At 41.3% G+C, this 16,293-nt stretch overlaps 1 protein-coding gene across 2 annotated transcripts in view; it reads left to right on the top strand.

Annotated features, from left to right (window-relative positions):
- Window positions 1-16,293, top strand: part of agbl4 (AGBL carboxypeptidase 4) — a 310,470-nt gene that overhangs the window by 11,082 nt on the left and 283,095 nt on the right. For both annotated transcript variants that reach the window (XM_078258159.1, XM_078258158.1), the window contains exon 3: window positions 15,559-15,683. In XM_078258159.1, the coding sequence (XP_078114285.1) occupies window positions 15,559-15,683 (125 nt within the window). The remainder of the gene's footprint in view (window positions 1-15,558; window positions 15,684-16,293) is intronic.

Consider the following 16,293-nt stretch of genomic DNA (forward strand, 5'->3'; position numbering starts at 1 on the left):
TTGTCATATTAACTTAAAAGGTAATTTTAATGTTGTGCTTGCAGCTTTTGTTTGCTGCCCCCCATTGGCCAAAACATTATTAGTATAAGTTATTGCAGGTATAATGAATAATTACATATACAACTATTTCTCAACACCGCGTTTGTTATTTCTTCTCTATCTTAATTTGCATGTCTGAGCAGAACAAACACTCCAAAGGTGGTCAATCTAAGATTTACAATAACTACACACAACAACTGTCTGTCTTTATCGCATGGCTTCATAAGGGCTTGACTGAGTGTTTTGCCATAGGAGGTGAGAAGTGATATCAGTAAGATTGCATGAAATGCAGAGCAAATGAAACAGGGAAATAATCCTGTCTGACACTCGGGCCTGTTGCATATGGTCAGGTCTAATCACTGAGTGAACACATTGGCTCAGTTGCAGTGGTTGAAGATGCCTCCTCTGCCAGGAAGTAGTACAAACAACCACAGTGTTTTGTAAGTTAATTGTTGATGGTTGTGATTTGAATTATACGTTGAGCCAACACCTCATCTTCTCAAAATGTCACCAAATGCTAGCAGCAGCAAGCTGTTTTGGATTTGATTATCAAATGTATACACGGCATGGCTACGAGATTTGGAAAGGTTGAGGGGAGGAATATTCAGACATTGGCTATCATAAGAAATTTGTAACATAAAATTTGCACATTTGTTTCTTTATCCGTATTGAAGGATGTGACACAAACAGGTTTAACTTTCTTGTTGCTTTTAAATTCTAGCTTTAGGCAACTTTGTGTTCTAAATGTACTTTGGAACATCACTGTTCATTGGCTCAGGGCTTGCCCTCTAGCATCGTAACACAAGTGTCATATGTAGGATTGGGTATCGAGAACCGATTCCTATTTGGAATCATTTAAAAAATTACGATTCCAGTAGAATTGTTTCTTTATTGGAATCGTTTGGAATCGTTTAGAGGATTTGGTTTCAAATCCTATCACCGCTTCCCAATTTAATATGCGCAAGTTTTGGTTTCCAAAGCGGCCAGGCACTTGTTGTGTTGCAGCCTTGGAGCACAGTAAGCAGCGCTCTATTGTGGCTTTATTTTACATTGAAAAAGCCCTGTAAAACTGCAAACCACCATTGAATCAAAATAAAACTTTCCTCTTATTTGTGAAACTAGGCATGCGACCTGTTTCAACTCCACCCCTCAAAGAATTGGAATCGGGAATCGATAAGAACCGAAATCGAAAGGAAGAATCGGAATTGGAACGACTCCCAACCCTAGTCATATGTGAAAATGACTGCAACCAGATTTCTGTTTTGAGAAGCTACCTAGGCCAAAATGAAATACTTCACTTGCACATACGTATATACCAATCAGTGTTTCCCATAGGTTGAGAATTTACTTGCGGTGGTGGTGTGTGGAGCAGGATGTGACGGCGCGGCATGTGATGGCTGGGTTCAGTAATAAACTAGTCAAACAAAGGTTTATGAACTATTTATTGAAAACAATGACTAAAACATTAAAAGATAATTTAGAAAGAAATAGCTATTTAGATATTAAACAAATCCAGCTAGATGATACAGATGAATTGTAGCATTTGATGTGCTTCGTCAATTAAATCTGGTTGGTTTGTTAAATAACTTTAATGGTTCAGCAGATAAAATACCTAATTACCTGAAGCCAAAATGTACCATGGTCCATACAAAAAGTTACATGTTTTTTAAAATCTCAACACTGTCTCCTCCTAACTCCTGGTAAATCACATTAGACTAATGCGATCTAAAGTTACTTGTTGTTCATTTTGGTTGTAATGGATCATTGTTTGTTTTTTAAAGTGTTTTATTTTTACAACCAACTTGATAAAATCTTGGGTTTTATTAGGGCTCGAGCACATAAATACAGTTCTTGGATACGTGAAGGGAGACAAACTAAATGCTCGGTTAGCAACAATTAGCTCTGATTAGCTCTAGTTAACTCCATTATAAAGATAAGCTTGAGCGGAGGAGACTGCCGCGGAGAGGGTGAACAACCAGACTCTGTTAAATGACATCCGGGGCACTTTCACAGCGGTTAGGCTGCGGTGTTTTTACGGTTTATCAGTACAGTTAATCCAGAAGGGAGGCCACTGTTCTGTGTGCACTATAAAAATACATCGTTGATTGAAAAAAAAATAAAATAAAGTCAGATTTTTTTCTACCTGGGAGGGTCTTAATCTACCTGTGCGAGGCACCCAAGTAGAACCTATGTATGGGAAACACTGCCGGTTCTAAGCACTTGCACACACATGCATGCTTTCATGCATATACATACATAACTTTGAATGCATGTACATATAGATACACACATTCATAATGTGAGAATTTGTATGTGGGTATATTTCAATCAGGAGAGACTTCAAGTCAAGTCAGCTTTATTGTCAGATGTGCTATACATGCATGACATATGGCACAAATGAAATTTCAGTCCTCTCAGACCCACGGTGCAAAATGCAATAAAAAAATAAGTGTTCTATAAATAGAAAAGACATAGAATAAACAATCAACAATTTAACATGACATAAAAATTAATAATCAACAATTTAACATGATATAAAAATAAACAATCAACAAGACATACAATAAACAATCAACAATCACAATCAAGGCATTTGAGTATTTACATGACAAAATTAAATTATAATAAATAAAAAGTATTTAAAGTACTTTAACAGGTGACGTAGAGCAGTGTAGTGCAAATAAACAGGGTAAAGTGAAATGTGCAGTCCCTGAGTACAGAGTGTGTGAGTGGTGTTGGGGGGTGCAGTCCTAGTCTGTGGCAGAGGGGGGGAGGGAGTGAGGAGGGAGGGAGGGAGTGATGGTAGAGCAGGGAGGGAGTTGAGTCTCCTGACAGCCTGGTGGAAAAAACTGTCTTTGAGCATGCTGGATTTGGCCCGGAGACTGCGCAGTCTTCTCCCTGATGGCAACAGGCTGTAGAGGCTGTTAGAGGGGTGGGTGGGGTCACCTGCAATCCTGGTTGCTTTGCTGGTGAGGCGGGTGTTGAAGATGTCCGAAAGGGGGGGAGAGAGACACCAATGATCTTCTCAGCTGCTCTCACTATGCGCTGCAGAGTCTTGCGGAAGGACACGGTGCAGGCACCGTACCACACGGTGATGCAGCTTGTCAAGATGCTCTCAATGGTGCCTCTGTAGAAGGTGTGCATGATGGGGGACGGGACTCCTGCTCTTCTCAGTTTGCGCAGAAAGTACAGGCGCTGTTGGGCTTTTTTGGCCAGTGATGCCGTGTTGTGGCTCCAGGACAGGTCTTCAGAGATGTGCACACCCAGGAACTTGGTGCTGCTCACCCTCTCCACTGCAGCACTGTTGATGGTTAGTGGAGTATGCTGGGTGTGCACTCTCCTGAAGTCCACAACAATCTCCTTCGTCTTCTCCACGTTCAGGTGGAGATTGTTAACCTTGCACCACGTGGCCAGCCTGCTTACCACGTGGCCAGTGCGACCGGGCAGTAGTCATTGTGGCAGGAGGGAGATGACTTCTTCGGGACCGGGATGATGGTGGTGGCTTTGAGGCACGTGGAGACAACAGCCTGTCTCAGCGAGGTCGGTGAAGACATCTGTGAGCTCCTCTGCACAGTCTCTCAGGATACGACCAGGAATGTTGTCAGGACCCTGGGCTTTCCGTGGGTTCGTCCTTCTGAGGGATTGCCTCACGCTATCTGGGGATAGCGTCAACACCTGGTCGCCGGGAGGTGGTGGGGTCTTCTGTGCCGGGGTGCTGTTGTCTGTCTCAAAGCGAGCGAAGAAGTGGTTCAGCAGAGAGGTGGAGCTGCACAGTCACAGGTCTGTGGAGTGGGCTTATAGTCCGTGATGGTCTGCATCCCTCGCCACAGATTCCTGGTGTCTCTGCTGTCGTTGAAGCGGTCGGCGATCTTCCTGGAGTACTGTTTCTTGGCTTTTCTGATGCCTCGTGACAGTGTGGCTCTGGCTGTCCTCAGACCGACTACGTCGCCAGCTTTGAACGCGGCGTTCCGAGCCCTCAGGAGCCTGTGGACTTCCCCTGTCAGCCATGGCTTCTGGTTGGCCCAAATGGAGATGGTTCTGGTGACCGTGACATCGTCCATGCACTTCCGCATGTAGGAAGTGACAGTCTCCGTGTACTTCTGGAGGTCTGTGATGGTGTAGGTGGCTGCCTGTCTGAACATGCTCCAGTCGGTGGTGGAGAAGCAGTCCTGGTGTGCCTCTGAAGACCCCTCAGGCCACACGCGTATCAGGGATCTGGGTGGGTTGTCTGCTGGTCACTGATGTGCTGATGGAGTTCATACAGTGCCTCGCTCCTGTTGTTGTTGGAGCCAGGAGGGATGTATATTGCTACCAGCAATATGGCACTAAATTCCCTCGGCAGGTAGAATGGCCGGCATTAATTACCATAAACTCCAACAGTGATGAGCAGTGTTTGCAGACCACAACAGCGTCGCGGCACCAGGCATCACTGATGTAGACACAGAGTCCCCCGCTGCGAGTCTTACCCCCCTGGACGAGCGCTCTGTCCGCCCGGTAGCATGTTAACCGGGCTAGCTGAATGACACAGTCCAGGACGCTGTCATTAAGCCATGTTTCCACGAACACAAGGACACAACACTTACTCACAGTCTTGCAGATATGCAAAGATTTATTGTACGAATGCATGATATGACATGTACAGTCTTTGGAGATTAGACTCCATCATTATGAAATTATATATATAATTAAGGGGTTAGAAAGCCAGAAGCTGATCCCCCGATGGAGTCTAGACACTGATGGCGGTGTGAGGAACCCGAATACCGAACCGAGGAGTCAATGGCAGTCTTGTCGGAGGAGGAACCAGGAGCCGTGTAGGATGAAGACTGGAGGAGCAAGGGGAGGAGGAGGGTTGTGTTCTTAGCCTGAAATGACAACTGAGCAGCAGAGAGAGACAGGTTTAAAACAGGGATGTCGTGCTGTGATTGGCTTGTGAAATTCAAGGCCGCTTCTGATTGGTTAGATAAAAGTGAGCGCCTCTAACAGCTGTTCAGTTTTAGAAGAGAGAGAAATGTGATTAAGTTCACAAGTCTTCCTGCAAGAATTTGCGCTGAGCTCCATTAGTGTACTTTAAGTATGTATGTATGTGTGTGCTCAGTCATGACTGTTGGGTCTGTTGGTTTTCTATGACTCTTCTCTTTCTATAACACTTACTAGTAAATGATTTGCCATGTGGAAATATCACTTCTACCAAAAAAATTGAGGTTAGTGATGTTGGACTGCTATTATTTTGAACACAACTGTATATGCATGAGAGTATGCATACTATATATGCCAATACTGGTATATATGTGCAAGTGAAGTTTTCAATCTTGGCCTAGGGGGATTCTTATATTTCTCATTGAACTTGTGCACGACACAAGTCTTCTGTGATTCATCCAGTAATTCATTTCAAGCAATTCCTGATGCCATAAACACAGTTTCAGAGCAGACGTCTCATTTGTCATCCAAGTCAAGACTGTACAGTTTGGGAAAATGGCGGGAATTTGTAATGCTTTACCAGTTCATGTTTTTCAAGATGCCTGTGTTTATTCTGCTGATTTATTTGAAAACCTCTCAGCGAGATGAGCTTCACTGATGTGCCAAGGTTTGTTTGATAACACAAATTCATGTACAGAATATGCTTATACAGTGAAGGGTGAAATACTGATAGGAGCAGCATTTTGATAGAATACATTTTGGTCTGAACCCAGGCAGCTATCTTGTAGGTCTACTGCTCAAAGTAAACAGTATTGAAATTCACTCCTCGGGGGCAAATGTTGTTATCAGGATTCTTTTTCTATGGACATTTCAAACCGCTCTTAATAGTGAACAGGTTGGAATGTGTTGTAGTTTTTAGCATAGTAAAATAATATCTATTCTAGTTTTTAGAAGATTTCAGATGTTTAGCCTTATTTGTTTTTTAATTTACTGTTTTCTGTATTTTCTTTAAAAAAGCTGTATACAATTTGAATGAGAAAGGTTCATTGGCAAGCATTTATACATAACATGTTCCATTTTTCAAAAGGAGACTTGTCTGGACCTGTAATCAGACTAACCAACATTATAATATAGTGAAGAAGCTCTCATATAGGCAATGATCTCTCTCTCTATTGGAATCTTTAGTACAAACTATTAAAAATTGCAAAAATGTTTCTTGAAAAATCGCTACAGATTGAAGATCTTGAAGATTAAAAAACATTTGGAGATATCTTAACTACAATTTCCACAGAGCATTACATTAAAGATAAGAAAATAAGATGAGATAAAACTTTAATTATCCCTAGGGAAATTGCTGTTTAGCAGCACAAAGTGGGAAGAGTGCAAATATAAAGGTCTAAGATTACAATAACAATAAGGCAAATAAGGAATAATGTGCAAACAAGGACACTGCATTCATAACCATTCACAAAACCTGCATTCATAGATTATTGGACACATAGGGGCAATGCAATACGCTGTAAAAACAATATTGACATATTATCCCACTATAAAGTTGGTATGTCAAATATTTTTGCAAACAATTGCTTATGCTTAATCAGCCAGCAGACATACTGCATGTTAGCTTTAACTTGTAGTTGTGGTTCTGGTCACCTGATAAATCTAAGTCCAATATTCACTCTCTTTAAGCCCGGTTTTGGTCTTCACTAACCCCTGTGGAAAATATCTGTTCAGGCTGCTAAACTCCAAACTCTAAACACTTGGCTGCTTACTTTGTCTGTCTGAGATCCTCTTCCAGTGTTCCGTTCTTGAGGGTCTCATCCTATTGTTATTATGGCTTTAACCACAACGCAGAGATATTAAGATACAAAGATGTTTGGAGTCCTTTCTTTCTAAATTGAGACATCCTAGTTATCATCTCTGCATCGTGAATCTGGCATCATCAGGAACCTCCTGCTGTGATGGACACATTTCATCCCAAAAAGCTCCCTGCACACTTCTTCTCTGATGAATTATGCCTAAATTGAATTACCAAATTATGTCTCTTAATGTCCCATATCAGATGGTATAAAAAGGGATTAGCTTGTCATAGGATGGATTTACTTTAATGGTATATCCTAGAATTTTTGAATCGTGTGTGTTTTTTTAGATTTTTATTTTCTTTCTGAAAAACTGGCATTGCATTGACAGTAGCAGCACTTAGTCTAATTCCCTAGATTGAAACATTGTTCCAATGAGACTCCCTCTGCATTGCTCCCTAACTGTTGAAAAACTCACCTTGGGATTCACAGACATCCTCTCTCATGATTTGCTCAACTCCTGAATTCGTTCTTTCCACTTCACCTTTTAGCCCGTTAAATATGGACCAATCTGATTAGCACACACAATACTAGACTGGCTAAGCAAAGAAATATAGAAAAAGCCCACTTGTTAAGTAAATTACAAGAGGGATTCTGGACATTAGAGATGGAGATCAAGTGTTTTAAGTCCGGTTAGTGGTGCTGCCTTAGAAGAAACACATCCGACTCCAGGTTAAGAGCCATTTACTGCTGTACTGGATTATCTTGGCTGTACCTAATTTAAGAAACTGCTTTCCACTTTGGGGTGACTTGTTTGCTGTTGAATGGCAGGACTGGAAAGAAAACCAGTCTTGGTTAGAAGAATACACTTGCTTTTTGTCCGACGTTTTCGATAACCAGCGTTTTCTGTTCTACTTGTTTTTTTTCTTGCTGACCTATTGGTTATTGGCCAGTGATTTCTTGCCTCCGTTGTTTCTCTTCTTTTCTTGCATCGGCTCCCTGTGTTCCTGAACTCATTACAGAGCAATCAGCCCCAGGCGTTGAAGTGTGCACCCAGAGGGAGCAATAACTGTAAATAAACACTACTGCAGGCTCTCCGATAACATGTTACCAAGATGATAACAGCCCTTCTTAGCAGGCCTGTTGACCTTCTCCTTGCCTTAGGCTTGCCAAGGACTCCTCAGCTCCCTGCGTTTTTATCTCCTAACTCCCCTCCACCGCTGGAGCCCCTGGAAAGATTACTACTGAGGAAGAGAGGAATAGGAAGGAGGGAGTTACACCAAGAGAATAGAGAAGAGAAAAGCGATGAGGGAGAGTGCTTGGAGATGAAGACTAAAAACAAGATAGAACAACAAAGGGACGACCTGGGCAGTTGTCCCTCTGCCAGTGCCGCCTCCTCCTCTGTCTGTCCTCAGTCTTTGTAGGGCTCAACATAATTAACTTGTTGAAAGATAGCATGAAATTGGAACAGACTTGTAGCCACAACACAGGTCATACCAAAAGCAAAAGATAAAAAAGAGAGAGGGGGAGAGTAATGGACAGATGGGTAAACAGAAAGTAAGTGACAAGAGAGAATGAGAACTGAGGGATAGCGGCCCCCAAATTCTGATGAAAACATCATCCAACCAGCTAACTCACTGTTTTAGGCTTGAGAAACAGATAGAAGTAACGATTTCAATTCCTCATGGTTCACTCTCCCATTCTAATGCAGAGTGTCTGACAGTAACATGTCCAGAGCTGTGGGGCTAAAGCACTGTCTGGATGAGATTGATAATACAATTAAGGTAGTCCCAGTATGAATGCATCACTATGACCCATTACTACACCAACCGCTTCAGATGGAGCATACCGGTCTAGCTCTAGGGCCTTTTGGACGGAAAAAATACAATTATAAAAGGCTAGCTAGAAAATGTGTTCTCTTTAGAATGTGCAGGCAGGCCTGTACATCATCAGATATGTGTGAGCTGCCTGCATATCTCACTGCTGTCCCCGGGCCCAGCTTTCTTAATCTATATTGAAACGAGGAGCTCACTGGAGCATAGCTGGACTCATAACAATATGATTTTCCCCCTTATTGTCCCCTCTTATTGTTTGCTCTTATCCTGGTTTTGTTGTATATGAAGATTATTTTCACAACAATTTTCCATATAATGTTTACGAATACACAATTACTTATTGTGCGTATGTGTGCGTGGCTATATAACACATCAGACAAGATTGTTTTAGATATTACATTTAAATGAAAATGCAGCTTTATATTCAGACATTATTGTGGGCAGGAGAGTATCCAGTCAGGGTCATGGTTTTTAAAGGGAACATGTTCTTAGTAAAGTGTGAGGCAGACATTTAACGGATTCAAAACTTAGTTTAAATAGTAATGTTTTGTTTTGTTGCTGAGGTGTTTCTCTGAGAGCCTCACTGCTTCTTCAAGGGGATGGGAGTTTAAATACTTGCACTATGCGTACTTCTTTGTTGGCACTGATCTTTAGTTACAGTTACTGTACTGCAGTATACATCACCTATCTGTTTCATGTTGAACTTGCATTAATGTTAGCTTAGCCCCATTTAGGACTGTGTCATTAACTTCATGGCCAAACTGAGCTTGCAACTCTGCCAAAGAATCTCCACACCCCAGACGTCCTACGACCTACTAGAATTGGCTAAGACTGCTGAAGACTCATATTAGCTTCTGTTGAACCTTTGAATGTCCCCAATTTTTTTTTACAATGTAATTGCAATACGGAGGTATCTCTTTGAGCCAAGTATTGGACATGAAAAAATGTCTACAGTAGTCATGTTTCCATCTAATTGTCAAGCAAACTTTAAGCGAACTTTTAAAATGTCACAAAAAAGAAAAAAAAAGAAAATGCGACTGAGAAGCGTTTCCATCAACTGGTTTAGAGCGAATAAACTAGACTACGCAAAGCATAGTTTCATCACAAGTTGACGTTACGCATGGTTGTAGATGGCAAACCGCCTTGCTAAATCAAATAGTTTAGTGTTATGAAGCTACTCTGCAATAAGCATATTTTTATTTCAAACTTTTCCTGACTATTCCTTTAAGATGGACTTGAAAAAAATCTGAAGCCATCCTTTAAACTGTTTTACAAGATAGACCGCAGTTTAGTATACCTGTTAGGTAGTTAGATTGGGGAAACTTGGAGGTGACCTCTTTAATCTGGCCTGCAGATGACGTGATAAGGCATCAGGGGAGAAGGCAAGCTTTAAGAAGTCATGAAGCAGGAGATTGATGTTGCCTCTGTGACAACTCGCCTTTAGACGAAGGGGAGGGAGAGACAGTGTGAGAGAGGCACAGAAAAACCAGACGTTTAGCTGCAGGTCTAAACTGAGACCCCTCCACTATGGCTGCCACTTGCTGCTGCTGGCTGGAATCAATTATATCTTTATCAGCCCCCCTCTTCTGTTTTCCAGGAATCCTGCTCATACCACAGAGCAGCCGGGGGGAAAACTGATGTGTTTTCCAATAATAAAATGGAACACAGCAAAAAATAAGTTCTGGCTGGTCTCCCTCAGCAGTACAGCTCTCTTTTAATCTCATGTCTGGTGTTTAAACACAGTTGTGGCCATTTCTATGTCAGTCAAAAGAGATTGAATGTCACATTATCAGGCGTGTGTATGTGTTGATTGTGCATCAATAGTAGGAGTTGTTACTTTTGATAAAGCAAAACTAATTTCTCTAAGAAACATTAGTTCTTACACTGAAGATATTTAATGTATTTTTCCTACATATTATGGAGAATTTATGTGATCAAACTCGTGTGTGAAAAAATGCAAGATTTAGGACATGACAGCCGGCACATCTGCTAAGTAGGAAGCACTGTAACCACGCAGTCTATTTCATTTTGAAACAACTGCCTATTACCATTCTAATGGCTGGTTGTGTGAGTGAGTTCCACCTCAGGCCTGAGGCAGGCAGGCCTGCTGCTGCTGTACAATGATCCATCTGCATGGCAGAAACCATCCATCCAGTGCATAGCTACAGGCTGCAGGCCGGCCCATTGTGTGGGCTGAGTACTGTGACTGCTCCCTCTTGTACCTCCATAATGGGATTACATTAGCCAGGTTCTTCTGCTCTCTCTCCAGCTCTCTCTATCGCCCTCACACACACACACACACACACACACACACACACACACACACACACACACACACACACACACACACACACACACACACACACTTACACATACTGTACACCTACACATACACATACATACACACGCACGCACACACGCACACAGAGTCTGTGAGCCCATGTGTGAATGACTGACTGTCCACTTGGCCACCTCATGTCTGCACCCTGTTTACTTGCCTATGGCCCTGTCTAATGAAGCAGGTTTCATAGCCATTTTATAGACACTTTTGTTTTCAGCACAAACATATAGTCATATGTGATTTCCACTTTTCTTGAAAAATGCTCAGTCTTTTGCCATTTTTTCTCATTTGTTTTCATGGGCGTGTGCGAGAGAGAAAGAGAGACAGAAAGAGAGGAAGACTCAGAGAAAGACAGACAAAGATAGAGAGAGACAGAGGGTTTTGTTCAGGGTTTTCCTCAAGGAGAGGCTGTCATGTGTAAAATCTTGTTCAGAACCAGCAATTGTGTTTTGTTGGGTTGCACCAGCAGGGCTAAGCTGTTCGTTGAAAACCAATTTGTTAATGTCTAAACGCTGCACTAGTTTTCCCTCAAGGACAAAGATTGATATTCAACATAACCTGCCAAGACACCACTGAAAAAGAATATGGAGAGTGATGATACTCAAGAGGAATTACGCAAGAGATCTCAAGGACTAGAAATTGTGTCTTTTTTCCTCTTTCTCATCTTCTCTCCGTCTGTAGTACATTAGCTTCATTTACACTACCACAGTATGTCTGTTCCATAAAGAACGAAAAATTATTCTTGACAAATCTGGTGTACTGTGCATTGCTTTTCAACATCATACAGACTCAACATAACTTATCTTTGTTTTATCTAGTTTATCTTTAATGCTTTCAGAGGGCATTTCAGAAAAATCAATTGGCCGTTTATATTAGTTAAATACTAAATGATATGGGATTGATTAAAAGGGTCAGGCTACCAGCCTACCAAAGCGATGGAATCAGGAGGTAGCCACCATAAAATTAAAAAGGGGATCAATGGCGTGTCATATCCCTGCTGCTCTGCGGGCTGAACATGTAATTCTAACATAGTGGCTGCAGCCATCTCTCACGTCAGGCCTTCCAGCATCAGGCTCAATAACCCAGCCGCCCAAAGCAGCTGTCTTTGCTACCCATGCTACAGTATTCACAAGCAGAAGCAGATAGAACTATGAGTTTGGTCTCTATCTTTAAAGTCATCTGCAGACGTTTGACCACTAACTTTGGTACCATGTGTGCATATTAGTTTATGTGGTTTTCATCAATGAGAGATACATAGGTTGTTGTGTAGGTATCAAATTAGGAATTTTTAAATTATTTAAAATAATTTGCAGAGTTTAAAGGAGAAGGTTTGTGTACCATCAAAAGCTTGCTTTGAATCCTGCCCCTTTCATGTGAGTAGGGTGTGAGGGTCTTTTGCAAATGTAGCTCAGCTTTGCTAACATACCGACAGATCTCAACAGATGTGTGGTATGGGGACCTCCATACAGCTGTTTTCATTTTTCTCTCAGTTTTAAGATGAATATGAAGCCATTTATATCAACATATGAGAAAAAAAGCATTTATATAGTATCTCTCTTAAGAAATTCAGTATAATTTGTTTATTGCGAATTCAAATATATAGCTCCACCTTACACACACACACACACACACACACACACACACACACACACACACACACACACACACACACACAGTCAGCAGTTTCTTTGCTGATGGTTGTGCACATCAGTAATCTCAGTTTGTGCAACCACAGGCTCACAAGGAGCCTCTAGTAGTCTTCTTTTCTTCCATGTTCCACTTTCCTCAAACAGCATACAGTAGTGTCCCTCATAGTGTGACTGCAATGTGTCCAATCAGAGAGAAAAATTTATCAGCATCATTTTCAGTTTTTTTCTAGTTGACTGTGTAGTGAAGTTCTATAATGATGCAGAGATCCACAAATCAATGTATCTATTTATGGGAATGGTTTAAAAGCATCAACTGACTTCAAATCTAAAAAAAATAAATAAATAATAATACCCCTATATAAATAGTGCCCTCAGAGAGTGGTTATGTTTTCATCATTGAATATTAAGACTCTGATAGGAGAGGTGACCTTTGAGGCCAATATCAACTTGGTCTAAAAGGCTGTATTTGTCAGTGTCAGCTCTGTGAATAGCTGTGATGTCGGTGTGAGAGATGATCGATTTGATGACACATCTGTGTGGAACAGGTGCTGCTCTGGTGTCTATCGCCTCGCTTTGTCCATGCTTGTTAGCTGCAGCTGGGTCTGGTTCAACCCTCTGCCTGCTCTTGGCTTTATCTGCTTTCAATGGCTCTAGATTGCATTGCCAACCAGCCAAAATGCTAGTCCCTGCCTGCCTGCTACTTCTTTTTATTTTTTGGGCTTTTCCGCCTTTAATTTTTGACAGGACAGCTAGGTGAGAAAGGGGAGAGAGGGGGGGGCAGACATGCATGAAATCGTCACAGGTCGGATTTGAACCTTGGACCCCTGCATCGAGGCATAAACCTCTCAGTACATGTGCGCCTGCTATACCACTGATTCAACCCGGCCACCTGCCTGCTACTTCTTAACTAGCCAGCCACCGTGCAAAACAAACTAGGGCTGGACTGTAACTGTCATCAAACCAATCATCCTACTCTTTGTGATGATATCGCAACATAGTAATCATATAAAAATATGGCACTTCGCTGTTGTCAGGGCTAAATTGAGGATGAGTTGTGACATAAATACTTCAGAACATATCATTTTTGTAAATCATATTTTTTAACATACTTTAAATTCACCTTGTGATTTTGAATACTCTGGTAAGGTGAAAACATTATATAGACAATGTTGTGAGAGCTATCACTGATTTCAGTTTTGTACATATTTTTGTGCTAAGTGGTAAATACAAGTTGTAGTTGAAGACATGCATCAGTAACATACTTATTTTACGTTTCTACGTAGATATCTAGAATGGCTACATTGAGAGGTGCTCATTGAAATGTGATGGCCCACACATATGAGATTATTGCAGAATTATTTTCACAATGTTGTGTCCAAAACTGACAGGAGAGAGCTTATTCGAGCATGTACTTTCTGACATACAGGGACATGCACACATGTACAGACAGAAAGGCAGACATGATTAAGTCTTCCTCAGCACATCATTTATCAACAGATAGACTTCTTTCCTCTCTCTCCCTCCCTCTGACACCTCTCTGCCTGTTGTTTTTATTGTCTGTATAACCAGATTTTCTTATGTTGTGTTATACTTCTTACGGTTATATATTTCAGCATAGCTCAGTCACTCCCTTAATAGTTAGAGTAGTGGAGAGATTTTCTTTCAGGCACCAGTGTGCTGGAATGAGATGTCACTTACTATTAGTGCTAGCTGTGGAAGCTGTTGGTAGATGGGCTTCATGTAAATACGGATCGTCAGCTCATTGTTACACAAAAACCCTCCAATTTCTATCTTGCTGCTTGTGTTTTACTGTTGCATGCTTTGTTAAATATAACATTTTAAACTGAAATACTGCTCTTGTTTCTATTTTTATATTCCGAGCGCCTTGTAGTTTTCTGCAGTCCTATTTAAACTAATGATAGCACTTCTGTGGGTAGCTTCAATGGAGCAGAGCAAAGTGTGTGTTGCAAGCTGACTAGTGGATTAGCTCTGTCCGATGGCAGAAGGAGAGGGATCTACTTTGACAGTGTGGTAGTTAGCCCATCTGTCTATAATCAGCTGTGTCTGTGTGTGCGTGCTGCTGCTGTGGTACTACTTACCACCAGGTGGTCAACAGTTCCCTGATGTAGAGTTGTGAGGGACGTTGAGCCTTGCAGTTTACCCAGCTTGCCAGCGAACGTAACTCTTGGAACAGCTGCCTGGACTTGACTGGTCTCATGTATTGGGTTAAGCACAGCATGCAGTGAAAATAAGCTGTCAATTCGTCATTTTTCTGTGCAGTTCTGACAAGAAGGCTAACACACTCTCCTCACTTTTTCCCCAATCTTTTCTCTACAATCAATTCATTTGCAATGCGCATGCACAGCAAGAGTCTCCACTACATGTGTCCACATATAAATCAGAAGATACAGACAAGGCCTATATTTAGAATGCTTGTCATGTAATCATCTACTACCCAGTCATCTTATAGACAGCTATGAGAATTGGAAGCAGGAAAATAGTTCCCATTGGATTAATTATACTTCCACTGATCATGTGGATCTTTTTGCTGTGGATAGTATATTGTGTGTCAGATATGGATGACTGGATCAACCCTGTGTGTTGGTCTTTCTGCTCCTCATACTTTCTGCTCTTTGTAGGCATTGTCTTGGTTTGAAAGACTTACCAATGTACTAAAATGTGCAGATACTGTAGATACAGTATTAAACCAGGCAGGAGACCACCATGTCAGTGAAGCACTATTGGTAGAATTGTCCATTTAACACGTCTGTCTTTGAAAGCAGATCCTCAATTTGATGTAAGGCTGTGTTGTGTTTTTATAGCATCATTTTGTCTTCCGTCTCTTCTGTCTGTCTGTCTGTCTGTCTTTAATGTTTTGAGTTTTGATTGTGAATTTTAAGGAATACAGAGGAAATTCTGTGTTGTGGACTGCTCACTTCTGCTTAATGCTAATGTAAGCTGTTTCACTGTCTCTGCAGGGAACCTTGGCCGTGTTGACTACATCAGTGAGTTTGAGTTTGACCTCTTTATCCGGCCTGACACCTGCAACCCCCGCTTCAGAGTCTGGTTTAACTTCACAGTGGAGAACGTCCGTGAGACACAGGTCAGCATGATGTGGTCTTGTTACCATTGATCATAAAAAAGGGTTTCTCTCCCAATTCCATTCTATCTACCATAACACCCATATAGCTTCTACTATATGGGTGCTATATTGACTCAATCAAACAATAAGTTCAGTATTTCCTCCCACCAGTGCTGCGGAAAATGCCGCCCGTTAGTACCAGGACTCCCAAGCCCTGTCCTTCTCCCTTGCATGTGGACTTCCTGATAAGGGCGTGTTATGAGTAAAACTGCAAGTTTGACAAAATGCATTAATGACCGCAACAAACAAATCCAATTGATATATAAATTATAAAATAAAAGTCTTTACGTTAATGTCATACTTTTAACTTTGCAAAAATGTACTAAGTGGTATGGTATTATAGGTCTAGTGTTACATAAATAAAGACAATATTTAGTTAGATCTAGTTTGATAAACCAGCGTAAACATAAAAATATTACGGACAAGCTCATTATTAAATGACTTAAGGAGCTTTCGGTGGCCTAGCATTAAAGGCAGTCCTACGAATGTAGCACAAGATCATAAATATAAATAAATATAATAAAATGATAAATATAACTATTTAGAATAATTCTTATCTCTTGTGCAAACA

The sequence above is a fragment of the Sander vitreus genome, chromosome 9, assembly GCF_031162955.1.
Source record: "Sander vitreus isolate 19-12246 chromosome 9, sanVit1, whole genome shotgun sequence".
NCBI lineage: Eukaryota > Metazoa > Chordata > Actinopteri > Perciformes > Percidae > Sander > Sander vitreus.